The 26131-nt window shown below is 45.3% G+C and overlaps 1 protein-coding gene across 1 annotated transcript in view; it reads right to left on the bottom strand.

Annotated features, from left to right (window-relative positions):
- ITPRID2 (ITPR interacting domain containing 2) overlaps window positions 1-23034 on the bottom strand; it is a 41709-nt gene extending 18675 nt beyond the window's left edge. The window contains exons 1-8 of the mRNA XM_075710091.1: window positions 22993-23034; window positions 17373-17422; window positions 16467-16523; window positions 13655-13691; window positions 12237-12335; window positions 11516-11724; window positions 9892-10583; window positions 6165-6237 (exon numbers count right to left, since the gene is read on the bottom strand). Coding sequence (XP_075566206.1) covers window positions 6165-6237; window positions 9892-10583; window positions 11516-11724; window positions 12237-12335; window positions 13655-13691; window positions 16467-16521 — 1165 coding nt within the window. The 5' untranslated portion in view covers window positions 16522-16523; window positions 17373-17422; window positions 22993-23034. The remainder of the gene's footprint in view (window positions 1-6164; window positions 6238-9891; window positions 10584-11515; window positions 11725-12236; window positions 12336-13654; window positions 13692-16466; window positions 16524-17372; window positions 17423-22992) is intronic.
- Window positions 23035-26131: the final 3097 nt, after the last annotated feature.

The following is a 26131-nucleotide window of genomic DNA, read 5'->3' as shown; positions in this document are numbered from 1 at the left end:
CTGATCATGGAGATAAAGGAGATCACTCGTCTCCTGCCAGCCTACACCACCCCATACACTCAGAAGAACAGCATCACATGAGCAGAGCGGGTGATGAGCAGGACTCTGAGAACTGCTAGAGACGGTCCTCCACTGGTTTAGCGGACAAATACAAAACATCTCTGACACACCAATGGGCAATCTGCCAAAGCACATTCCCAGTGCTCATTTTATACATGAAAGATAAGATCCTCCTGCTTCTTCCTTTCTATTTAGATTAGGTAAGTGTTAAAATAGCCTAAAGAGACTCTAAAATCCTCAGTGCTACCCAGGAGTGGTTTCCTCTGGTGCAAGCACTATAGCCACAAAGCTACTTTTCAAGGGGATCTCAGCAAGCTCTGCAGTCCAGTACTGAATGTACATCATTCCCTCCCCACTAGACACAGGAGGCACTCACCAGGTATGGGGTTTACCTTACGGCACCATAAACATTTTGCTTAGCAAGATGGCAGCCTGGGCAACAACCGTATCTCACCTCCAGTTCTCTGCAGAAGTGTAAAAGCTTGGAGATGGGATGAGACCACAGTGGCCTCTAGCCCCCAGACCCCTGCCTCCTCCTCCTCACCCTGGGGCAAAAGCTCGCTGCTGTCTTCTCGGAGGCTCAATGCAGAATTTTGCCCCACATTCCTTCAACCACTTAACTGTCATCATATAATTAATCCCAGTTCACAGCTCAATGCATTGGAATGCATTATGAAAACTGTTTTGAAACTGCTGGATATTCAGAACTGATTTTTTTCACTATTAATTTTGATGAACATTTCACTAACACAGAAATAAAAGCCTGCACAGGCCCAGAAGTTTGTGAACACCAGGAGAGGCAAACTGCCCGTTAAACTTCTGTATCAGCAATTTCACACAGCTTTTAGGGAGTGCCTTTCAAATGGTGCTGCTGTTCTGTTATCATGGTAGCCACAATATCCTGCGATGATAAACAACTTTTCTACCTCAAGACAGACATCCCCACCCAGCTCCCAGTAAAGACAATGGAAACGACTTCCCTGAGAACTGGACTAGCTCTTATTAACTGCCCAATACAATTAGCACGGCTGAAAGAGAATGCCATGAACAGGTTGCCACTACAGCTGAGGCTGGTGGGAAGCTGCCACATCTCCAAGGTGAACAGTCACCTACATCGGCCTCCACTCTGTCTCTTTTCTTATTTGGTCAATTTTAATTTAAAAGGAAAAAGCACTACTGGTGAAAGCCTTAGCCACAGCAGAGAGATTTCAACTAGCTCAGATAAAGCAGTTCAGTGCCTGTGCTGGCATCTGGTTTCATGTACGTGAAGTTTATTACTGCCCAAGAAAAATATTGACCTGCCCTTCTAGTTCCTTCTCAGTCAATATTTCCTTTTCAGCTATAAAAAAAAATTACATATATATATATATGTCTCCTCAAATTAATACTTGGCCTCCTCGGAGACACAGTACTAAAGTAAAAATCAGTGTTTTAGACCATTTTCTATAGCATTTGTTATTTACGCACATGCTTTGACAGCCTTACATGATAGATACTGCCAGTCAACTGGTCAGTCTAGAGCAGAGGCACTGATACCTGCCTCGTCATCTTTATCTATGGCAAGAGACTAGCACAGCATGAACAGATTCCAACTGCCTTGTTTTTACCTAAGGAGACATCCCCTTAATACAGCCATCCCTTGCTTTCTGTGTTGCAGAGCTGCTAGGATTTTTTTGAACGTTTAAAAGCAAATCAGGGAAGACATTTGTTGTAAGTATGAGTAGTCTTCTGCTACCACTCTTGCAAGTTCTCAGAGTTCTCCACTATACCAAATGCAGTAAAAACTTCTAAAGAACAGGAATCTCTACTGCTTCAGTAGTGAAATGACAAGGTTTGTCTCTGCAAAGACTGGAAATACCAACAAGTACATTGGGATATACTGGTACATAATGGCATCCAACCTCCTTGTCAACTACTGATCCAGATGTACAACCTGCTCTATGGCACGTGGATGTCTCAGGTTCAAGCAGACAAGGGGAAAGCATGAAAACATTTTTTAAAAAAAAAGCTAAAGAGTTACATTCAGATCTTGATTAAAATGCCTCCTGGCAATGGAGAGTCTTAAGAGAAGGAGGTTGTGATGAGATATGGCTCCCCTCTTCACCCTGAATGCAGAAAACTCAGCACCAAAGGCTGGGTTGTAGGGGCTAACCTGGGATCATCCCTTGCCCTGCGTACTCCCACTAAGGCAACTGTACCTTCCACAAAAAGATCACTGCATGATGCTGACCCTGCAGCCCAAAGCTGTTTTCAACACTACGTAGAGGAAATCTTCTGAACCAGTGGGAGAAGGCCAGAGGCAGCATAATAAGGGAAGTGTGGGAAAATGAACCAGCCAAGATGAACAAAATCAGAAGGAACAGACTCATGTCCCAGTTAAACAGAGCACAAATGAAAATGCCCCTTGGATTATTGTTTTAAACTGTATTAAAAAAAATATATTTTTAGGCACTGAATACATGCCAGAGAAATGTGGGTATTCAGAAATATATTAAATAAGCTGACAAAGTTCTAAACAAGAACAGATGAAGAAACAAGTCTGCAGTTTACAAAACATGAGAGGACAGATTTATCAGAGAATCACTATCAAATAATGGAATCATTCATCCATTGTAAAATAATATTCAGCTACCAATGGACTGTCAGCCTCCCCAGTCTAAACAGTCCCATCAGGTACTTGTCTTACACTTCCTGCATCACTCGACTGCTCACACAGTAGAGGAGGAGAAACACGGGGAAAGTGCCCGTGAAGCTTTTAGTAACATCTATGTTTCTTGTACCTGCAGTATTGGCAAAGCTCTAATGCACTTTGTATTTCATGACATTATTAATAAATTGACATTCCAAATTTAGCTATAAAGTATTCCATTACGGGATTAAATATCTGCTGCCCCTTCTTCCTGTACTGATCGCACCCGGCACCCCAGCACTGCCAAAACCAGCCCAGTAGGGAGCCCTGGTGCAGAAACTCTTCAGAGTCCCTGAGGATTTCCTAGCTTCTGGACAGATAAGCACAGACTCCCACAAATACTAAATCTGTTCCAAATGTTTTCTTCTCACTCCCCCATCTCCAATCTCCTGTGCAGCTGCACCAGAGAGAGCTATAAATACAATAATCTATTAAGGACAGGAAGTGCTGATGATGTGCTTTCTTCACTTTCAAGAACTAAATTTTCAAAATTAATCACTGCTTTTGACTATCAATGTCAGATGCCTTAAAAAAAACAGGTTTGTGGCTAATCAAGATTTCACAGAGCCACTGATATCAGCAACCAGACACTCACAAATTACAATGGTTCAAGAATACTTTGTTCTCTATGCGTTGTACCTATATTTGTCTTGTTTGTTGGGCATTTTTGGAATGGATGGTGCTTCTGTATAAATATGTCAGGAAGAGTTTTGTTTTCCAACTAACAAACCTTCCTTCCAGATAACTTTGCAATAAGTTTTTTTTATAGTGGACATTTAGCAGCACTGTATGTTTACAGTGCAAAGCAACCAAAGCTTTTCATTCTTCTCTACTGCTCCTAAAAAAAAAAAAAAAAAAAAAACATGCACAAAAATACATCTACATTTGAGGTTTGCAACAACAAAGAACAGAATGCTGGTTTTGGGCATAATGGATAAACCAGTTCAGTTCAGCACCATTTGGAAGACATAACCTGAAAAGTACATGAAGCTAGTCAATATGATACAGAACTCTTTGTATCCCCTATAAAGTGTTTAACAAAGACAGCACTATAGCACAGCAATCATTTGCAAGCCACTTTGAAAAAATCTAAGATTACCACTTATAAGCAAAGCTAATCTGAAATGAGAAACACGCTTTAATGGGGAGTCTGAGCAGCAGTAGACTCAGCATTGTTCAAGCATGTTTTAAGTCTCCAGACTATTTCAGTAGGAAAGAGAATCTTTTTTTTTTTTTAATTCAAATGCTTCATATCTTATTATATGCCCTCTTCAAATGCCTTACAGATTGTTGCAAATGTCAGAGAAAGCACCCACAGCCCTCTGTGTAGATGTAAAATGACACTGCAAGGTTTATAACAGTCTGTACCAAACAGCACTAACCCTGCTTAATTGACACAGAAGTACCCCTACATTAAAAAAAAAAAAAAAGTACAAATGTATACCTTCAGGGGAAGCATTCATCTGGAACAATTTTTTTTGCTTATGGGTGCTTATGTACAGTATAGCCAACACCACTGAAAGAGGTTGATGAGGGTCATCAACTGTAATCACATTGCAACAGAAGACCGGTGCTTGAATCTCATGCTGATCCCACCTCAAGAGATTGCTAGTGAGAGTGGCATTTCATATTCAGACATAATGGCCAGCATTTTTAGTAACTGACCATTAACTTTGGATGCCTTCAAACTTGGTGAGCACCCGCTCTCTGAGAAAACAGGCGTCTGTGTTGTCTCAGGTTGGACAAATTGCAAAAAAAATTGACTACTCTTTTTTAACGTTTTGGATAAATTCTCCACCAAATGCTCTCCCTCCTGACAATTTTACTGAAACCCATACAGAACAAAGTCCTAAGCTTTCCATATCTTTCAGGTGAAATAAAACATTGGTCTCAGACTAACTTTTAGCAAACGTGCAGGCTTACCATCAGCACTGACATCCTTGTTAGGTAGATTATAGACAACTCCAGGCAATACTTACATGACAACAAAGTGTCATCGCTAATCTACGCCAAACGTATTCAGAAATGGGTGGGATATACTAGGTGGGAAACATGAGCCAGCACGCCTTGCTTCTGCCATACTGAAGACCCATTGCCAGAACTGCTGGTACCTTTGAGCAGGTACACACAGGACCACCTGACTTTTTTTTGTCCTTGCAGGGAGGAAGAAGAGGGTAAGATAGCTACTGGGAACAGAAAACACAAAATCAGCATTTCAGAAGATGAAAAAAATGTATTTTTCTCCTCCCTGAATGCATCTCTGGGTTCCTTAAGTTGCCTTTCTCTGAAAAGCTCTTTTTGAAACTGCCAAGGCCAGGCAAACAAGAGACCTGACCTGTAAAGAGTGCATCTCTCTACATGTAATCACACAAAGCATGTAGTCATGAACTTTAAAATACAGCCAAGGGAGAAATGCTGGGAACAGTTAGAGATGCAGTTTCTGGCAGTCTTTCTTGGTGGCCTATGTTTGTAACAGAAGACGACTAGTGAGTGCAATGCTGTGTTGTGCAAAACACTCCTGAACTAGTAGCACAAGCTATCCCTAATAACCAGGCATTAACCTTCAGCACTTAGTCCAGAGCATTCTCAACCATGTTAATGCAATTCAGCTGACAGTTCACAGGACTGTCAGTTTGTTTGTGAAAAGGCAAACAAGATGATCTTTGTTTCTTAAGACAGGTTTTTCTGCCTCTCTTTAGTATCTAGAGATGCTAGTCATGTTTCACCAAGAAATTGCATCGCAGCTAAGCATCTCACTAAATGCAACAAGCTCTATTTCTTTCTTAATTACAGATAACAGCTAGAGAACAGACTTCACTTGCCAACGTTGGGCAACAAATCACAAAATCAACGTGAAGATCAGCTTTGTCCCTCTCCCAAGCCATACAGTACATAAATAAGAATTTGAGATGAAAGCACAAACTAAGTGAGCCACAAGAGCCAGTGCATGGAGTTTGCCATGTGAAGGACTACAATTTCCATGTGGGTGCAGAGACACTGGTCTTCTGTACGGCCAGCCTGCAGACTGAACAGTAGTGCATAGGAAAAAGCTGGATGTATCATGCAATTTAGGTTTAAAACAATATAATTTTAGTTTAAATGGGTATCTTAAATTACAGGATCTGCCAGGGAAAAAAAATCCCATACAATCTGAATTAACATTTCAGTTCCTCTGGGCTATCATCAATTGTACAAAAGTGAAAACAGCCAGTGAGGTTATAGGACTGTTGTCTTGCCTGTAATTTGGTTGCCACTTTGCAGTAATGTTCTGTGATTCAGATGAAAAAGAAACCCAGATCTTTTTTATTTCTAAAGAGAAAAGAAACTTTAGAAGTTTTAAATATCTGAACCAACGTTTCAGAGAGGGAAGGACACTCAGCAGACTGCTGTCTCCTGGGAGTTGAAGTCTACTCACCTTTTCTTGACTTGGTCACTGCCAGCTGGTGAGAAGCTGGAATGTGTGGTAGATCCCCCTCTGTACTCTGGATCTATCAGGAAAAGGAGATGAATATTTTGTCAGGACAACTAGAATATGTTCCTGTGGTTAAGAATGCCCAAGCTATATACACTGCACATGGGGGCGGGGGGTGTTGGGTTTTTTTTCCTCCTGTCCAACAGCCTATAATGATTGAGGGAGTAAATCTTATCTCCTTGAACCAAAGTACTATTTCATCAGGTACTCAGCAATGCCTCTGTAGGACAATAGTGATCCTTAGGATAGCATCTCTCTCACAGTGCAGGGCTCCTCTCTGGTTACATTCATCATGCAAAAAGACCAAGCAATCACATCCTGTGACACTGCTGAGAGTTCTCAGTTCCTCTTTGATGAAAGATGGAAATAATTGTGTGAAAATGCCTTCGACCACCATTACACTACTACTGTCTTTTCCATTCAGCACTCTTGGCCCCTCATTTGACTATAAAGAACAAGTAAAATACATTTAGAAAAATACGTCAAGAGGTCAGAGCATAAGGAGTGTCATCTGCTGCCCTACCAAGAATTTCCCACAAGCCACCAACCCTCCAGAAGAACCTAGACCCTGCCAGAACCTACTCCAGACTTCACCACGCCTCTACTTGTGGAAATACTTCTTGTGTCTTCCAGTGCAAATAAGGAAGATAACGTATTCAGAGCCATGCAGATTTCAACTGGGAAACTTAAAACTACATGAAAGTTAATCCTATTACTTAATCACTTTGTGAAACACAGCCTTATTAAGAAAGCAGTTCTCAGACAACTGCTCAAACAATTAAAAAAATATGTCTAAAATCTCAACAGGGAGGTCTTTGTTTAGTTCAAAAACTAGAATATGTTTTTCTCTTTTGTGTGCTACAGAAAAAATCCTAACGGTTCACATGCAAGTCTACACACACAAAAACCCCAATCCAACTATCCCCCCAACCCTTCCCTCTAATGGGCTGCCTGCCTAATTTCAGAATTACCAAGCAATGAAATTTTCATCTCTGTTTTTGATCAACTTAAAAATGCAAAACCAAGACACTGATGGTTTTAGGCCCAGATTAGTATTTGGCTAAAGAAGCGGCTATATTTGCATCGATATCGTGTATAGCAGCCACAAGGGTGCATTTTCTTAATTACAAGAGTTTTGAGAAGTAGTTGGCCTGAACTTACCACCATGAGTAAGTGAACAGCATTACTCTTGCACAATAAATCAAGAGGCTTCTGTTCCTTTAGGAGATGAAGGCTGTACCTAAGGGGTAAATGCTTATTTTGTCCAAACACAGGGGAGCATAGAAGGGGCTCACCATCTAAATTTAGGAAAAGTACCTTTTAAAATAATTATTAAAAAAAAAGGAACAACAAGTAATCTTACAGGCCCTTTGATCAGACTGGCCTTCCAGGAAAGGTGTCTTGACTCTCTCAAACCTCCCAGTTTCCGATGGTTAAATTTGCAGCCTCCCAACAGCCAAGCCCCTTCTCATCTAAATACCCTCCATCTCCTGTCCTTGGCTGGGAGACAGCATCTTGGCCATGTCCACAGCACAGTGCAGCTCAACAAGCACGCAGAAGCACACCCCTCTCCTTCCCTGTCCTTTCAGCCAGTGTTGATGCTGGTAAACGACCTTCGGGACTGTAACTGGCCACCTCAGGAGTGGGTGTTTGGGGAAATCCTGCCCTGACTCACTCCTGCGCTAGCTATCTTCACAGCCACAGACTTCCGAAGGGCACTCAAACCTCTAAGGCATTAGTAAGCATGGAAAGAGCTTCCTTGATATATCTGTCATCTTTCTTATGCGTATGAATGCACTCCAAGCCAAGCTGGGAAAACAGGGGGAGGAGTTATTGTCACTGTTTCTAATACAGTTCATTGTTCATTATACCCTGCTTAGAGACACATGAAACTACAATCACGCTGCCAGGTATTGTTCTACAGTTTCTTCAACAAAACTGAATCCCTCCCTCCCACTGATCTGAAGGCAGTTGATATGTATATATTATATTGCACAAACAAAAATTCACCACAATCCCATCCCACATCGCATGTCGTCTTGCCAAAACAGCTGTGTTTATGCACTGGCATCATTGCAAAGTGTGTCAACCAAAACTTCACAAATGCATTGCATTTGGCTTGTACAGAATTCGGCAAGTCTTCCTCATGTCATAACCCTTTACAGTCCAACTTACTCTGAAGAAAAATTCCATTCCTTTTTTTTTTTCCCCTAATTAGTTGTTTCAACTTTGCCCAAGAGACCAAAAAAATTGATTTCTCCTCTGGGATATGTGAAACCAGTCTAGCTATCAAGAATATAGCAAAATGCATTGCCACTCAGACCCCTCCCATCGTGCCAACGCAAAGATCTGTGCAGCTACACAACAAACTGGATCAAAAAAATTATCAGGCTGAAAACTAAGCTAGGAAAAATAAATAACTCAAAATACACTGGATTTCTTTTTCCCCTCTCAACTGGACCAGTCCTTTGTTCCGATTCAAAAGATGGCCACACAACATGTGGGTGATGACACACAGGCACAAACAAGTGGCAGGAACTACTAGAGGCAGATTACCTATTTCTACTTAATCAGTGCCTTTAGCTACAACATGGGTTGATCTAAAGGAGCCTCAAAAGCCTGTAGTGCCAATACAACACTAGACATAGTATCTACTGAATCATCATTTCCTCATTCACTGCAAAACTCTGGGGGTTTTCTACTAGCTTTCTTCACTCATTTCACCAATTAAATCACAATCCTTTACTTTACATGTCTATTTCACGTAGATAAAAAACTTAACTGCTGAATTGTTAACACCAGCCACTTCAAAATGTGTCCACAAAAACACCTGCTGATTTAAGTTAAGGCAGATCTTACAATTCAAGGTGTGAGTCTATGCAAAAAACTGCATTCTTGAATTGTAGGCTCTGCATTTACTAGCCTAATAAACAAATAATTTACAGGAGCCTTGGAATTAAAAACCCGTTATGACGATTATCAATCAAAAATGGATACATGCATTTATGAAGATATTAAAAGGCAACTAGCACAAGACTGTGTAACTAAGCCACTGCCAAAGGCACATCAAACAGCAGCTTTCAGTGTGCTAATTTCCAGAGAACAAACAAATCAACATATAGTAGATTGCCATTGAAACCAAAAGTTGCACAAGATGAGTACCTCGCCCTACTTGACAGCCCCTTTCCCCTTCATGCAACAACACCCTTGCTCCATCCACAAATTTATCCTTAATCAATATAAATTGATAAACTGAATTTACTTTTAAGCAACAAAAATAAAGATTTCCAGTTAGCAATTTAAGCAAAGTAAAAATGTAAACCCAAAGGCTTTTATATATATAAAGGCAAACCTAGATCTACCTCCACAGAAAAAGTTCCTGGTAGTTTTGCCAGTGACTGCAATTACCTGAGCTCGATGAAAAGAAAACCGAGAAATTTCCTGCTGACTCTCAGGAACAACAACAGCAACAGCAGCACCAAGTTATTTCTTTAAAAGGGTCAATTAAAGCAGCCTACCGAGAGCGAGCGACAACTGTCCTATCACTTGGAGAATTTAAAGTATTCCTGGAGAAAACACTGTCAACTACATGGGAGAGAACATTCCTCTGCTGGCAGCCAGCAAATTATGTAAACTGTATGCAAAAACAAAGTCATCTACCTCCACCTACCTCTTCCATCTCAAAGGAGTCCTTCTGCTGCAGCATTAGATTCATTATGGACGGGTTTGCGAGGGGAACGCAGGGGTCTCTACCCAGTGATGCCGCGGGCAGCCTTTGCATCGAGGTGCTGCTGTTGGATGTACTGGAACTGCTGCTGAGGCTTGGCGAGTCCAAAAGACCAGATTCTTCACATGGTCTATCCTGGGCGCTTGCCAACCTGCTGCTTTGCACATCTGCTGGAGGCACAGTACCCTCTTGCTTATCATCAGTCCCAGCAGGAAGGTCTGCAGGTTTACGTGTGTCTGCAGCATTTGTCTGACTGCTGGCTATCTCCTCTTTTACAGTAGCCAAAAAAGAGGAAGAGTCTTTCTTTTTGTATTTTGGTAATTTAGATTCATTTTTAACATCATTTTCCTCGCTCCCTGGTTCAGCTGGACTTTTCCCTTTTTCAACAGGTGAAGGAGTTGAGCAGCCGCTACCATCGGCTTGCTGTGTGCTGCACAGATTGAGCTTAGACAAGGTCTTCATTAACCGACTGGCTGTATTGCTGCGATTTAAAGGGGGAGGGCTGGATGCCTCTTTGCTGGAAGACACTGAATTCATACTACCAATTTTCTGCAAAGGAGTCCCAGAGACTTGAGAATACAAAGAAGAAAAAGCATTGGCCACAGTAGTAAGCACTTCAATCTGACGAAAACGACCTGCACAAGAACACAACGTAAGGCAGCGCTTATGAGGACGTTTGCTGTGATCACATCCCAGACCTGTTAATTCATCTCTATGTGATGGTTTGAATTCTCAGAGACAGCTCTTTCTTCATATCTGAAGAGGGCATTTTCATTATAACCTCTGCCCACCTCCACCCCCAATTGTCCTCCTACTTCTATCAAGGGTCCCAAAGGTTGACTGAACACTGCCTTGTCCTGTAATATGAGTTATACCACACAGTATGAAAAAAATGGAAAAAACTTTGCAAAAGTGTTTGGTAAATGTACAAGGAGAACAGCAAGGAAAGCTTTCACAAAGTAAAAAAGGAACACAGGTACACAATTGCACATTAATTTACAAAGTGCTAGGAAGCAAAGGGTTACTCGCATTGCTCTCTCCATCTGCAACTACAAGAGGACAGTTCAGCTATGCCCTCATTTCAGTAACGCTCATTACTGACCTAACAAAGCTCCTGTCCAAGTCAATAGAAATACTGGCCCAGATTTCAGCAACTACAGAAGTAGGTTGCTGCTGACAAGATTTCAAAAATCCCACCCGGATACTGAAGAACACAAGAAAAAGACGGATATTGCTATTTGTTTCAGTGCTCTAAAGCTACAACAGAAGACAAGCTTAGGAGCAAGAAGCAGGAATGATACAAGCCAGAAGGCAACGTACCTTACAGGATGCCTTTCATTTCCCTCCCCCACTATAAATCCTTTCCCCTTACCCCAAGGTGTACAACACTGATGGCCACTTCTTGCCATATTTAAAATCAAGCAAAAGTTTTATTATGGATTCTGGATGGAATTTGGCCTTCAGACGTAAAGGGGTTTTGCCAGATGACTAGACGTACACCTTCTTTTGAGGTTGTTTACATAGTTCAAAAACTTAAAAATAAACTTTGCTTCAAAAATATACTTACTTGTTAAAGCAAAATTTGGATTTTCCACTTCCATGCGCTGTATTTGGGCATTCAAGAACACTTTGATATCTATCCCTCTGGCAAATGATGATGAATTAAAAAATCTTGCTGGAATTTTTGAAGCAATATCTGGTTCATCTCTTCCAAATCCGAGGTTATAGAGCACTTCTTCAGGATCTTCTTCATAAAGCTCCAGTAATTCAGAAACACTAAACAAATGAAAAGATGTTTACTATCTATTTGTGTCTTTTTAAGACCCAGTCCAACTGTTAATTCAGCCCAGTAGCCAGCTTGGTCTATTGAACTTTTGACTCCTACAGCTCAGTCTACTTTAGGATACAATTGTGAAGATGTCTGCATCTGAAGTTTTGGTTCACATCACCAGAGACATCAGCCCAGACACATCTCCGATCCAATCCTGTAATTTATAAAGTCAGCCCTTATTCTGCAGAGCTCAAATTTTAAAATGTCATTAAAATTTCAGACATTTCTAATGTTTGGGCCTATTTGTTAGTATTTACTGCAAACCACAACTAAAAACAAATAGCAGTTTTTCAAGCAACCAAATGAAAATTCCCTTCTCTGCTACTAAATGCAACAATGCACACAAATCAAGCCAAGTCCATTAAACTGAGGAGCAGAAGAAGTAAGTTTTGCCAGCAAAACACAGCCAAATTCCACTGAACTGTGCCATGACCTTCAAAGCATAGTACTCTTTTACCTTGAAACAGTCGCACTGCTTTTTCCAGACCCGGTGGAGTTCATACTTCTCCCCTTCTGGTGGAACTGCAGCCTCCTCTCCTTCGCCAGCACACCATTGCTGTCAACACAAACAGAGAAGACCCCTGCGATAAACCCCTTTTGTTCAGGGTCTCGATTCTCCGTCTCGGAGGAGAGCTAAGCCTCCAGCACTGCTGAATTTCTCTTTTCCCCTTCAGTGTTATCTGGTTTATATTAGCCATGTCATTTATTGAAATACAATAACAAAAGTGAACCCTGGGACGCCTCAGTAAAAATGTACGTAGACGGTAAGAATTAGAAGGCAAATGCAAGCTGAATAAACAAATCCCTGATCTCCCCTTGCTGCCCCACCCTCCCCGATCCCACCCTCCTCCAGCAAGGAAGCCCAGCCTCAGGTGAGCTGCCCTGTCTTGCCTTTCCCTGCCCTTCCCCACGCCGCTGCCTCCTCCGGCAGGACTACCTCTCCATGGCAGAGCCACTTCTCCATGGCAGGGCTACCTCTCCATGCCTCAGGTACCCGGCTCCCCCTCACCCTTGGCTGCCACCCACGCAAGGTTGTGAGCTGCCCCAGCAGTGGCTGGGGAAGCTGAAGAGGCTCCAGGCTGGAGCAAGACAAGCTCCGACCAAGACTGCCGGCCAGTTTCTTTCCCAGTTCCAAACTATTCCCTCCCTGCATCTGCAGAAGCCACCTCAGCATTAGGTGGTACCTCAGCCTCAAACATACCATTGGTGACAATCTCTCTGGGGGACAAACCTTCCCAGGGTGAATTTTACTGTACAAATTCTAACATCCCCCCAGCCCCGCCCCGAACAACCACCAAGAAATGAAACACGACAAGAGGATTCACCTAAAAATGCATTTATGGGGCCCAGCTCAGGAGGAGTAGTGAGGATGTTGCCCACATGGGCTGTGCTGGTATTTGCTGAAGGCTCAACAGGGGTTTTAGTCACAGCACATTTTATTTAGAAGTTCTCCCTATAAAGCAGGCTCTCTCAAAGTCTTTTTTTTTGCACTCCCAAAGGATAGCTGCTCTGAAAGGTAAAACTAATTTTCCCTTGAAATTTCTGAAATGGCAAGGGATCAGTGAGGCAAAGAAGGTAAATTGTACTAAATTACTTAGAAGATTTGGCATTTCTCTGTTTTGTTCCTGCTACCCCAAAAATCTACATCAGGTCTGCTGGAAGAATAAAAATCTGCGCTTCTTTCTGCATTTCATAATGACTGTTTCTGTGCTATCCGGATCTTCTCTTTCCTTCTCTTTCCTTCTCACGTAAACTGACAGGACCAGAAGAGCTTTAGCTCTGAGGCAGCCTTCATGACTTCCACTGCCCCCTCTCCCTCCCACCCTCCAGTATAAATATTTCTCTGAAGTAAACAACAACAAAAAAGATGTTTACCATGTTTCCATTTGGGTATCACTCCGTAGATGATTAGCTGTAGCAAAACAAGAAGAAGTTACACACAGACCTCTTCAGAATTGCACTTCCCACAACTGGTATGAAGCAGCAGGCAGCAAGCACGTTTACCAATACTCCCACATAAGCCAAGTTTTTCTCTTCTGATATAAATGAGATTGTCAAGTGTTTCTAGTATACGGCTGATATAAAAATGATCTGGTTTATTCAGGCTCTGTTTAAAATAAAATCTCACAGGGACACACGTTTACATACTGTCATTAATCGTATTAACTTGAAATTTTATGTGTGGTAAGCTAGCAATTGTTATATAAACCATTTATTGCTTTGCAATTGAAGACACGATTACCAGCTGCAGGGTTGTTCCCAGGCGGGAAGGGGAGGGGGAGAAGCAGGCACATGAGGATTGCTCCAGTAGAGAAAGTAAAGAACATAAGAAAGGCAGCTGGCCCCATGGCCAGGTACTGAGACTATATTCATTAGTCATTACAGCAGCACGGTCTGCTTTCGAAGAGGGGCAGGGGCCCAGCTGCTCGAGCTGTGCAATCCATGGACAACAGCTAGGTGAAGCCTGCGGCGCCGATGGGACCAGTGCCCGCACTCAAGAGTCGAGAGGGCTCTGGATGGAGGCCGGCTGCCAGGTACCAAGCAGCTGGTCACCAGCCTCCGACAGGGAAGTCAGCACTTTCTGCAGCTGGATCAGCCCAGCTCCACACGGGAACATCCCAGGCAGCATTATTCTTTCAGAAAATCAACACCCTGTCAAGCCAGAGAGTTAAGCGCCAGCCTTAAATTATAGGTTCCCCAAAGAGGCGACTCAACATTAACAAACTTGCCCCAGGAGACGACAAGGAGCATGCATATGCTATAGCAGCCCTCGGAATCAGCTAGGAAAACAGCAAAATTATGTCAAACACGCTGCCAGGAAAACCTTGCATCTCGACTCGCCGTGCTAGCAGGGTACACTCAGCAACAGAGAGCAAACATGGAAACCTCACAGCCTCGCCTTTTGAGAGGCATCACAAAGAAACTTAAAATGTATACAAAACACAGATGCCACATCTCTTTTTTTTTAAATATTCTTGCCTATAATATGAAGGTAAGCCTATCTGTATGGATTAGCTGGTGACTAGCGTGAACAGCTAAACCGTGGGTTTTAACAGCGCGGTAGGGGGCTGGGGTTACAGGACCCTGCTCGATGCTCTCCATTCACACAGGGCTCTGGCGTGTATCTGGATTCAGGCGGTCATGGATACACAAGGGCAGGCCATTCATACCAGCCTCAAAGGGGCTGTCTGTCTGGCAGGGCACGCAGCGCTGCTCCAAGTAGCTCAGTTGTCCCCTTGTTCTCGGATGGGAAACAAAGCCCTGCAGAAACACCTGCGTCCTTACCCAAGAAAGTCAGCAGCGATTCTAGCATCGGGACCTTTGCCATCTGAAAAGGAGGGAAACAACCTTCTACTTAAATCATGCTAAAGGCTCATAAAACCCAGAAATCCTTGGGAATGATAAAGGGAAAAAATTGAAAAGAAAAAAGTGGCATGCTGGTTTAAAATGTACTGACTTTTGTATTATTGGCCATATGCTCAGAGCTTGGATTGTTGTTACAAAGAAACTTTTCCTATGAAATCTTTGTACTGCAGGCAATCTAACAAGTGGAAGACTGTCAGAAAGAAAATTTAATCCTATTTAATCTATTGCAGTAAGGGACTCATTTAATGCTTCTCCACCATTATCAGATCAAGGTCATTATCAGATCAACTGTTTTCCTTAGTTGAATCTTTAAAAATTAAAGATATTTCCTTCCTCCAGGCCCTGTGCCACTACTTTGACACCACTGGCAAGACTGCTGTGGAAAAAAGGGCTTTCTACTACACAGGTTCTAACACTTTGCAAAAGCTGTAGTTCAAAAAACATTAAAAGCTAAAGGCAGGGAGTGGTTTTGCCTCTTTTTTTTTTTAATATATATATATATATATATACTGAAAACAGATATTGTCTTATATCCCCTATCTTGCAGATAACCCCAGGACCTGGGTTGTGAGACTGTTTTTTGCTATTTCATTTCAGGATGCTGCTGTTAGAACAGGATCCATGGTGCTTTTGCGTGTTTGTTTGTTTATGGACACCTCTAACCCATGATCCCATGATCAACAGGGAGGGTAGAAGTCTTTTTGTAACAAAGAAGTCCACTATGAACAGCCACATCTCCTTCCCCTTAAAAAAGGGAAGAGAAAGAGAAGGCAAGCAGCTAGCGAGAGCAAAGTGTGTGTTGTGGATGATCTAAAGCACTTACTCAGCTTTGGTGCTTTTCATTTTTAAAAGCAGTTAGCCCTTAATGGGTTTGCCTCTTGGCTGACAGAATTTCATTCCTCCTTTCAAAAGCCTGCACATGCCACTCCCAAGGGATTCAGTGGAAGTGGGGCATGCATGGCTGCCAAGAGTAACCCATGGACAAGAAGAGCAAGTAGGAGAAACCACTTTCTCACAGCCTCAGTGAGTGCTCCAGGCTGTGCTGCCACTGTGGGCATTAAAATGAGAAGGCAGAAGCTAATTCAGGGCTACCTCTGACCTTCGGGTTAGACCAGAATGTTTAACACCAGTGGTAGTCTCAGAAACTCAAAACCCCAATCTTCCTGCATTTTTCTACGTGCTTCATGCTGGTTTTCTAGCCAGCTTTATCAACTGCCTTTGACCAGAAGGGAAATGCTGTCTTTCAAAATAAAAATCAGATGACTGAACATAATTTTTTTTGTTTTGCTAGAAAAAAGAGTCATAATCCTGCCACACCCACCTTCAGCTCCCAGGGATAAGTCATCTTCAAAACTTCCTCCATTTCTCACCAGCATGCCTGAAAACGTACAGTTAGCAGTTCAACAACTACAATGCTGCAGTGTTTCCTTTCCAACAGCTTAACTAAAGATACTAGCAAGACACTTCAGTTGATACAACAGGATACAACCAGACTATATTTACAATCCCTGCATTACTCGTACACTAAAAACGCACTAAGAAGTGAGAAGTAACATTTGAGAACATAGAAAAATTATTTTGAAAGAGAATGACTACAACACTGCTTTAGTTTTGTGCTCAGAAACGTCCCCGAGTCAACCTGCAAGCAAATTAATTTCAAGTGGGAACCTGGAGGTACCACCCAGCACACCTGCACCTTCTGCTGCCACGTTACCTATACTCCAGACATCTTACCAGGGGGATCCAGAGTCTGAGTCCAGCTTAGGCATTCCCCTCTCTCTCCCTGTACCAAATTAAGAGTTGAAGCAAAGACTCCAGGCACAGCAAGTAATTCCTCTGCACCCTGTCACTACCTGCACATTCTCGCTGTACTTTGAACTTTAGTATTCAGACCTGCTCAGATAGTAAAATTTTCAGGTGTGGCAACCAGAGTTATTAGAGGCAGAGACTGCTTAATGCTCGCCAACTCGGAGAGGAAATTACAATCTCCCTGTTCTGCACATTTTGGGGGAGGGGTTTAGGGCTTCCTAAACTCCAGAAAGACTTATTCAGGATCTTTTCCCGCTTCTCCAATTTCTCAGGCACAACCGCTTCACAGTGAGAATAGCTCAGCAACGCTAACTAGGCTGTGGTTTGTGCTGCTGCTAAAGAGCTGAGGTCTCGGGTGATGTCCACAAAAGCACAGTTCCCAGCAAAAAAGATTCCAGTAGGTAAAGCCTTTCCTTACCCTTCAAGAGAGGATTGCTTTGCTCATCCAGGGAGGCTCCCAGAGGCGTTCTGAAACCACAGAAGAGATTAATACTACTTTAAAAACTTGCTGCTTCATGTCCTTCCTTACAGTGTGTAACAAGCTTGTGATAGCAGCAGCTGTCCCTCCCTCCACCCCCAGAAAGCACAAACATCTGAGGACTGGCAATAACTTCCTAAACAATCCCCAGCCCTCTGAACAAATACATCTCACAGGGAAAAACAACATAACAGGTTAATAATAACTGCAACACTCAGACACCAGTCAGTGGCAAAGCTTCGGGGTCAGCAGCTCTCTCAAGGAAAATCATGGGCTGCTCAGCAAAACACCCAGAAAAAAATAATTGTGGGGTTTTGAATGGACTCATTAAATTTCATTTATATGACAAAAACTATTGCCGTTTTTCTACACATTTAAAACTTCCTGGAGAGAGGGGTGAAAAGCTGTATTTGGTGATCAGGAACAAGATAAAAATCTTGACAGCTATGTTAGCTGTCACTTGCCAGTTCCGATACTGTACAGACCCTTCACGTTAGCTCTTACTCGGATGATCCCTCCTATTGCTGCTCCCTGAAGGGCAGGGGATTTGCTGAACCTCAGGGTGCCCAAAAGCAGCAGCAGCAGCAACTGCACAAATGACAGGTCCAGTCCCTCTCTGGGTTCATGCTACAGTTGTTGACACTAGCTAGATGTTTCCACATCTTGTCTCTGAGATGTGTTTAACCAAAGGCCTGTCAATATTTAGTAGTGCAGCATTAACTCTCAAAGCCCAAAACAAATTCAGAAATACAATACTCATAAAGAAGGGGAAAGCAGATGATCTATATTCCTATATTATGTATGTTTCATTTAGGTTTTTAATTAGACAAACACAAAAACCTGCCCAAAGACCTGAAAGTAAACAGTGCTCTGATACATTATTTGTTTTGGTGCCATGGCCAAATCAAGCAAGGAAAGTTTGCATCTGCTTTCTAACAGGCCTTACACTTCACAACCTTATTTTTTTTTTTCCCCCTCTGAAAAGAGTTCACTCTTTCCATGTGTGGCCTGCTGATAGGGAGCAAGCTCACTTCGACGTGTCTTTTGCAAAGCAAAGTCAAGTCCTGCCGCAGTGAGATGCCAAGGCAAACAGCCAGAGCATCCAGGTGGACAAGCGTGTTTCGGGTGACAGGACAGACTCCGCCGAGGCTCAGATCTCCCAGGTTTCACCACGTCTGTCCTGTCAGGGTTTGAAAAAACTTAGGGCACATTGTCTAAACCTGTCACGCTACAGCAAGCGTTATGTTCTGAGGTAATAACTATGCCGGTTGTTTACTCTCTGGCTTTGACGGGTGCGCTCCCATCCTTCTCCCTCTCCTTTCCTGGTAGCTACTTCCACGTCTCTACCTTTTCGATGCGGAAACTTGCTAGCAGTGACTTTTGACAGCCAAGGTCAGCGCTGCACGCACCAGGCAGCAGAAAATGATGAAAGCAATCACTGAAGCTGGCATTTTCTTTCAGAAATTAAGTCCGTCACCCCTCCAGCATGTTAGCAACTACCAGCCAAGTAGCCCTATCTGCTGCCCTGCTTGCACTGCTGCACGCAGGCACAGCTGCCTTATACCCCCTGCCTTTGAAAAACTTGCATTTAAGAACTACATACAACATGAGTTTAAACAAGGGATGAGTACCCACAAAAAAATTCTCTTGGACAACAGCACAGACAGCTCTGCCTTTCTGTGCCAGGCTGTTTTTGACGAGCAAGGCCCATGAGCCAGATTGGCCGGCTCTGTCTCAGAGCAGCTCCGCGCACTCGGGAAGGTTAGGGCTGGGGGGACCTTTCCACTTGCTGGGCCCTCAGGATGAGGTCCCCCCGCTGGAGGTTCATCACAGCAGGTCCCCAGCACCTCCCAGCAGCCTTCGCATGGTGGCTGGGGAGGAGCGGCGTGGGGAGACCAACAGCAACCAGAGGGCAGCCAGAGCAAAGAGCAAGTAAGCGGCCATGTGCCTGGATCAAGAGATCCTACGGTTTTCCACCTGCGTTCACTCATTTATTATTGTATTTTAACATACGTGGCGATAACTTATCTCAATATCAGGCTACAAAAGAACTGAATGAACTCTCAATGCCCACACGGGACATGGCTATTGAGCAGGTAAGAGGACCATATGCATCCTTAAGGCTTCCTCTCATTCCAGAGGTTGGTTTGCTCACATAACAGTTGCGGTAGGGTGGTCTTCAGGAACGGGACAAGGGTTTTGCACTGTGTTGTAAAAGTGTTTAAACCTCAGCTTCTAAAGCCTTAATTGGGCAGGAGCCATGTTTATTTTAAACTTGAAGCAAAAAAATCTCTCCTTTCTGAGGCATTTCAAGAACTCACTTCCTGGATATCTACAGGAGATGGCTCCTAAATACCTCCCGCATCCCCTGTATTACTGGCAGAGTTTAAATATACTCAATCAAAATAATACACGTCACCACAGAGTCGACAAAAATTTCTTCTTTTCTGTCAGTGTAATATGAACACTTGTGTTTCCTGTCTTAGCTTTACAAGAGTTAAAACTAAAAACCTTTGTAAACTTTCTTGAAAATGCCTTTTCAAAGTACCAGGGAGAGAGCAAAGGATGTCTTTCTCAAAGGCATGCAATTCCCAAAATGTGAATGAACAAGAAACTTTGGGTAACATCTGACGTTTCTTAAACCTCCACAAGTCTTATCACAGTGTGATACATACTTGCCTTTTTTTTGTTGTTTTGCTGTTGGAAATTTAAAAAAAAAAAACAAACCTAACCAAAAAAAACATGTCTACCAAGTTAAATACCATGGGATATTAGGAACTCTCCTCTCTCCTCCAAAGCAGATGTGAAACAGCAATGCCAAGTAATAAGAGCCCCAACCACTAACACGAATGTCAAGGGACAGCTAGTAATTCTTTTTATCCATATTATAACACTGTCAATGCTTTTGGAAACTAACAAAGGAATAAATCTTATAAGCAGATCTATTTATGCAGTAGGCTGGTATTAGGCTTTTTTTGTGCTGCTGCTGCCAACTCAAACCAGAAAATGAGATTTTAGAAGTGCCAGTTTTCTTCTGATGTACATTTCACAAAAGCTTATAGAAACTCAGACAAAATGGGAAGGACTGCTTTTAGAAAAATATGTAACAGAGAAAATACTTTATTTTAGCAACTGAATGTTCACTTGTAGCAATGGTTATATTTTTGCAACAAGAGATAGCTTGTAAGAATGAGGTTGTGCAACGGACCAGAAACCTAAGCTCAGTCTGCGTATGTTGCCCACACTTAGTAGCAATCAAAGCTCCACAGCAAAAACAGTGTTATTAAACAAATAAGAATTTTCAGGGATGACAACAATTGTAAATTTCACAACAACTGTTGGTTTAAAGTCTTCTTTTTTAAACAATGCACTGTAGTATCTTAAGGGCTATTCTGTCATCTGTTACGCTGCCCTCTTTTCCAATATAAATTCTTATCAAGAGACAATCAGCTCAGGGGTTTTGTACATACAGTCACTTTATAACAGTGCAAGTTGACTATCATTTTACTGCACATACTAGCGACTGCTCGCATGTATACTAGATACAAAAAATGAGACCATTCTGCAGTTTTAAAACACAAGGGACTCCAGGCAGCTGGGATCGCACCTCCCAGATGTGAACCATATATGCATGCACTCTGCACATCACCAAGCCAGAGGCTAACTCCAGTCTGAATAGCTTGGTTTAGGAGATCTTTAAAAAAATGCTAATTTTGTCTTTCTGGGGAGAACACAAGATTCTTCTGAAAAGATTTACAACAGTAAACAGCTGTACTTCAAAAGACTTCTGTGGAAGGGCCACAGTGGGTTTCACAAACATGCATTAAGTAAATTTGCATCTCTGTATTAGCAAAAGGATAAACTCATGCTTTATTTCCTTATGTGTAAAATATGGAAACAGAGTGTAAAATAAAATTCCCATATTTTGGGAATCAACTGCCAGAGATGCAAACACATTCCACAGAAGCATTTGGTGCTAGTTTTAACAACAGATAGTTACCAGAGCACAGGAATAAAACTGCAAGCTTCGTGCTATTACTCAAGATTCGTTACCATCTATTAGATGTTCACATTGTCAGTTTGCAGTTTTGTGCTATTCCTTAAATTCTGTATGGAAATGGTAAGGATCACAGGACCAGGGAAGGTTCTAGACAGAAATCCTGCAGATATGGAGAGAACTGGCACTGCAGCATTAGGAAGAATTTCTCCCTCAGGGGCCTCTTCCCCCTCCACTCCTCCATTTTTTGCCCTCCCCGCTCAAAAAATACTTCTAATAAAGCACTGAATTCATAACACTTATTTTTAAGGATATACTTTGATAGACCAACATGTCACCAGATTTCGGGTGAAGTCAGAAAAATCTTCTCCCAGTCTGGCATTCTGGAATAACGGCCTGTCGGGTCTGAACATCGTATTTTAGGTATACGGTATGATTTCAAGCCTCTAGCTGCCAACACCCCCTCCAAGGCACAGCCTTTAGATATCCGAAGAAAACTGTACCAACGACCCTGTAGCTATAAAGCAACCCACACTGCGGTTATGGGAGTAAGCTCAGCTCAGCCACTTACTGGACCAAAAGATCACAAAGGCACAGCTAACCTCAGATGTAAATTTTCATCTTAATGTAGCTGCTCTCAAAAGGAGAGGGAAACCAGAAATATCAAATAGGGCAGGTCTTGAAATGCCATAGTTTACTCCTGGAAAGCTAACTGTTAGCCTCCCCCCATTAACTCTGGCTCCAAGGGCTGCTAGGATTGAATGCAGAAAAAGATGGGACAAAAGCAGCTGCTACTGGATGTAGCATTTACACTTTTAGTGACAGGATGAAGAAAAAGTAATGCCATCATCCCGTTCCAAATACCAGGGAAGTATTTTGTAATAGGAACAGAAACATGGAACACGTATACCACATCGCAAGTTAAGGATGTCAGTCCACATAGCAGACACGGAGAGAGACTTGGATAAATCAAGTTAGTCTAAATTGTGCCATCGCTCTTTAAGACCCCTAAGCACAGAGGCCATTGCCGTGTAAGCTGGTTCTTTAAATCTGCAGCAAAAAAACAGGCAAGGCAGCGGGAGGCTTTAAACTGGAGCCCCTCGGTGAGAAACGGAGCAGCTTCCAAAGTAACGCTGCCTTCCTTACCCTAAACCGAGTTCCCCTCCAGTGGTTGAAAGCCTTCAGCCTCGTTACGTGAGACACCAAGGAGGGAAAAGGAGCCAGAAGCCAGCTCTTCTCCAGCCGTAGGTACACACGCTACGGCTCCCCTTGCAAGCCCAGCTGAAGGCATCAAGCCCTGTGAGGCCGAAGGGCGCTCAGACTCCAGGAGGGGCCAATGGCAAACACCGCTCCAGAGCGCAGGGATGCCCGCGCTAACCCACGGGAGAGGACGCTGCCGGGAATTCCTCCCCTCCGCTGCGTGGGAGCTGCCCCGCCCGCCCCGCCACGCCGCGTGGGCACCGCGGGGCCGCGGGCTCCGGCCCCGCAGCCACCCGCGGGCGGCAGCCGGAGCGGGGCGGGACGGAGCGGGGCGGCAGGGGCAGGCTCGGCGGCAGCACCCACCTGCAGTCCTTCAGCCATATCGCGATCTTCTCGTTGGGAACGCTGTGGCCTTAAGGGCAGAGCAGGAGAGAAAAGCCGGCAGTCAGTAACAGCCCGTCCGGCAGGGGCGGCCCCCCGAGGCCGCCCCCGCTGCCGGCCCGCGGGGGTCCCGGGGGTCCCACGGCCCGCGGGCTGCAGCCCCGGCCCCGCCGCTGCCCCCCTTCCCTGGCACTGACCTGCTTCTGCGGCCAGCGGCAGCTCTCCGCCGGCGAGATCCTCCTCCTCCTCCTCCTCCTCCTCCTCTTCCTCCTCTTTTTCCTCCTCCTCCTCCTCGCCGCGGGCCAGCGCTGCCGCCGCTGCCGAGAAATCGTCCGCTTCCGACGCCTGCCAGGAGTCCCGGCTCTTGGCCCAGGCCTTCCTCTTCTGGGTCGCCCCTTGCCACTCCTCCTCCGCCGCCGGGGGCTCCTCCATCGGGACGGCGGCGCCGGCGGGGGCTTCACGCCGGGAGGCGAGCGCCGGAGCGAGCCAGCCTGCCGGGGGAAGGGAAGGGGAGCCGCGCCGTCCGTCCGGGGGCCGCCACCGGGGACGGGCCGCCGGGGGTCCGGGGCCGCCGTCCGCGCAGCCCCGCGGGAGCGCCGCCGCCCCGCCCCGCGCTCAGCCCCCCCCCCCCCCACCCGCGATCACGCCCCGGCCCGCCCCCCGGCCCACTCACCGCCGCCCCCCGGCTTCCCCCGGACGGCGGCTCCCGGCCCCGCAGGTGGCAGCCCCGGCCCCGCCGCCGGCAGCCCGCGGGGCCCTCCCGGCTGCCGCCGCCGCCGCCGCCCGGGGCGCAGCAGGAGGGCAGGGGGCTGGGCCGGGGTCGGCGCGGCCCGGTGCCGCTGCCCGCGGGTACTCACATATCGCGCCGCGGGGAGGCGGCGGCGGAGGCTGCGCCCGCCCGGGTTGCGGACGGCGGCGGCGGCGGCGGCTCTGACTTCCTCATACCGCTGCGGGGAGAAAACTCGGCGGCCACGTGATGGCAGCGGGGCCGGCGGCAGCTCGCCTCCTGCCGGGGCCGCCCGCACCGCCCGCGCCCGCGCCCGCGCCCGCTCCCGCTCCGCCCGGGCCGGCCCGCGGCGAAGCCGCCCCGGGGCAGGGGTGCGGGGGGGTCGGTGCTTCGGGCGGGCCGGGGCTGGGGCAGCGCGGGCGGGAGGTGCGGGAGGGCTGCGGGCCCCGGGGACGGCACCCTGCCTGCGCCAGGCGCGGGGGCGAAGGCTGGGCCTGGCCGGGCTCAGCGGCGCTCCTTGGCCTGCGCCCCGCCGGCCGTGGGCACGCAAAGGGTGTTCCCAAACCAAAAGGCGCGCAGAGCGGGCGGAAGAGTATCTGTGACATTTTTTCTTCGGGGAACTGGAGTGCTGGGAAGAGGGATGGCGCAAGAACACAAGTGGCTAGGCTGGGCACACGCAACTTTCTGTCTGGTTTTCAGGGATGTGGAATCAGGTAAGCCTCTGCTCCGGCACAGGCAGACGTCTGCAGGGACACCGACAGTATCAGCCAAGGCCTGTTAACATCTTAGATGCACTTGAAGCCTCTATCATCCGCTTCAGGGTGTGCTCGAGCAACCAGGATCAACTGAAAACCCAGCAAAAGACAAAGACGAGCCCTTGTCTGGGAAGGAGGTGTCACACAAGAGGCCGCTTTCACTGTCGGGGACAGAGCTGTTTCTCAGCCACTGTCTCCTGCTTGCTCACTGAAACGCGGGCCAAGGTCTCTGCAGGGAGAGCCCTGCGCCAGGGCCCTGCCTTGGCTGCACCTGACCTGGCAGCGGTGGCCGCTGGGCCAGCGCCGGCGGGCGCGAGCGGCCGGTCGGCGCCTGCCCTGGGGAGCAGGACCCCGCTCCTTCCCCGGCGGGGTCGGGCTGCCGCCTCGACTGAACCCTGCATGGCTGGCGAGCTCGCCTCCAGCCATGGCGCCTGGGAGAAATAAGCTTTTAAAAAGTCTTTTTACAGCATCTTCAGGAAAAGATGCTGAATTACTAAGCCCAAACAGCAAAAAGGACCAGAGTCCTCTGGCTGTTTAGCTGGTGTTGACAGGCAGGCACATGAGATACCTTTTGTTTAAAGGCAAATCTGCCTATGGAAGGAGCAGGTTAATGGTGCTCAGTAAGTACCCTTTCATTTTCCAGCTTTATAGTTCAAACCTATCAAGGAATTTCTGTGACGTTTTTCCCCTACAAGAAAAATTCGACTTAATGAGAGCAACACATTTCTTCTTTTTCCTAACCCCTCCAACCCAACCGCTACTTTAAATATATATAGCCTTCCTAAGATTAATTTCTCCTCATCACATGAGCCATTTTCGTAAACACACTCCCATTTTCTGAATGCATTGTGTTGAGATTAAAACAGAAGAACATTAGCACAAAGAAAGTGTATTTGTATTTCATTTGTCCGTAAAAGTGTTCATTGCCATACATGTTTTCGGAATTGTATTTTTAAATGTTGGTATTTTTGACAAAAAGAGCAAACTACACTCGAATCTTTCTTGTTGATCATCAAAACGATCAACATTTTCTCAGCCTGGCATGTTTCACATGCTACATGGTTTTGCATAAGCCAACGTGGAGCATGTCCCAAGCCACGGGTGTCCCGAGGGGTGAGTTAGAGGGTCAGCACGTGTCCCGCACTGTCTGCCACGGCGTGCTGGGGCTTGGCCTTCGGCTGAAGTTCCTCACAGGTGTATTTACAGTACTGGAATCTTAAAATCTGATTTTTCTGTGTTTGTTGGCAAGAGTCTAGCACAGCGTAACTTTGACATAATGGCCAGTATTTCTATTTTGTGCATATGCATAAATAGATGTGTCTATTAAAAATGACTCTTTGAGGTTAAGCTGTCTGGGTGAGAGCTGTTGGAGAGGCCTGGGGACGGGAGGGAGGACCGGGATAAGTTTAACCCCTGCCATTGTTTTGCTGTCTGGGAGGCAACACAATAGCTTCTGGGAAGTAACAGTTTCGCTGGCACAGCTAAGGGTGAACAGTTGCAAGCTAAAAGCAGCTACTGTCTGCTGTGCCAATGCATCCTTAAGGAGTTCTTAATCCACAAAGTAGTGACATTATTGTCCATAATTGCTTTTCTGTTGTGACAACACTTACTCAAGAGAATGTTTGAAATGTAAACGGCA

Source organism: Pelecanus crispus, chromosome 5 (assembly GCF_030463565.1).
Source record: "Pelecanus crispus isolate bPelCri1 chromosome 5, bPelCri1.pri, whole genome shotgun sequence".
NCBI lineage: Eukaryota > Metazoa > Chordata > Aves > Pelecaniformes > Pelecanidae > Pelecanus > Pelecanus crispus.
The sequence above is the reverse complement of the archived record's forward strand: the minus strand, read 5'-3'. Positions and strand labels throughout refer to the sequence as shown.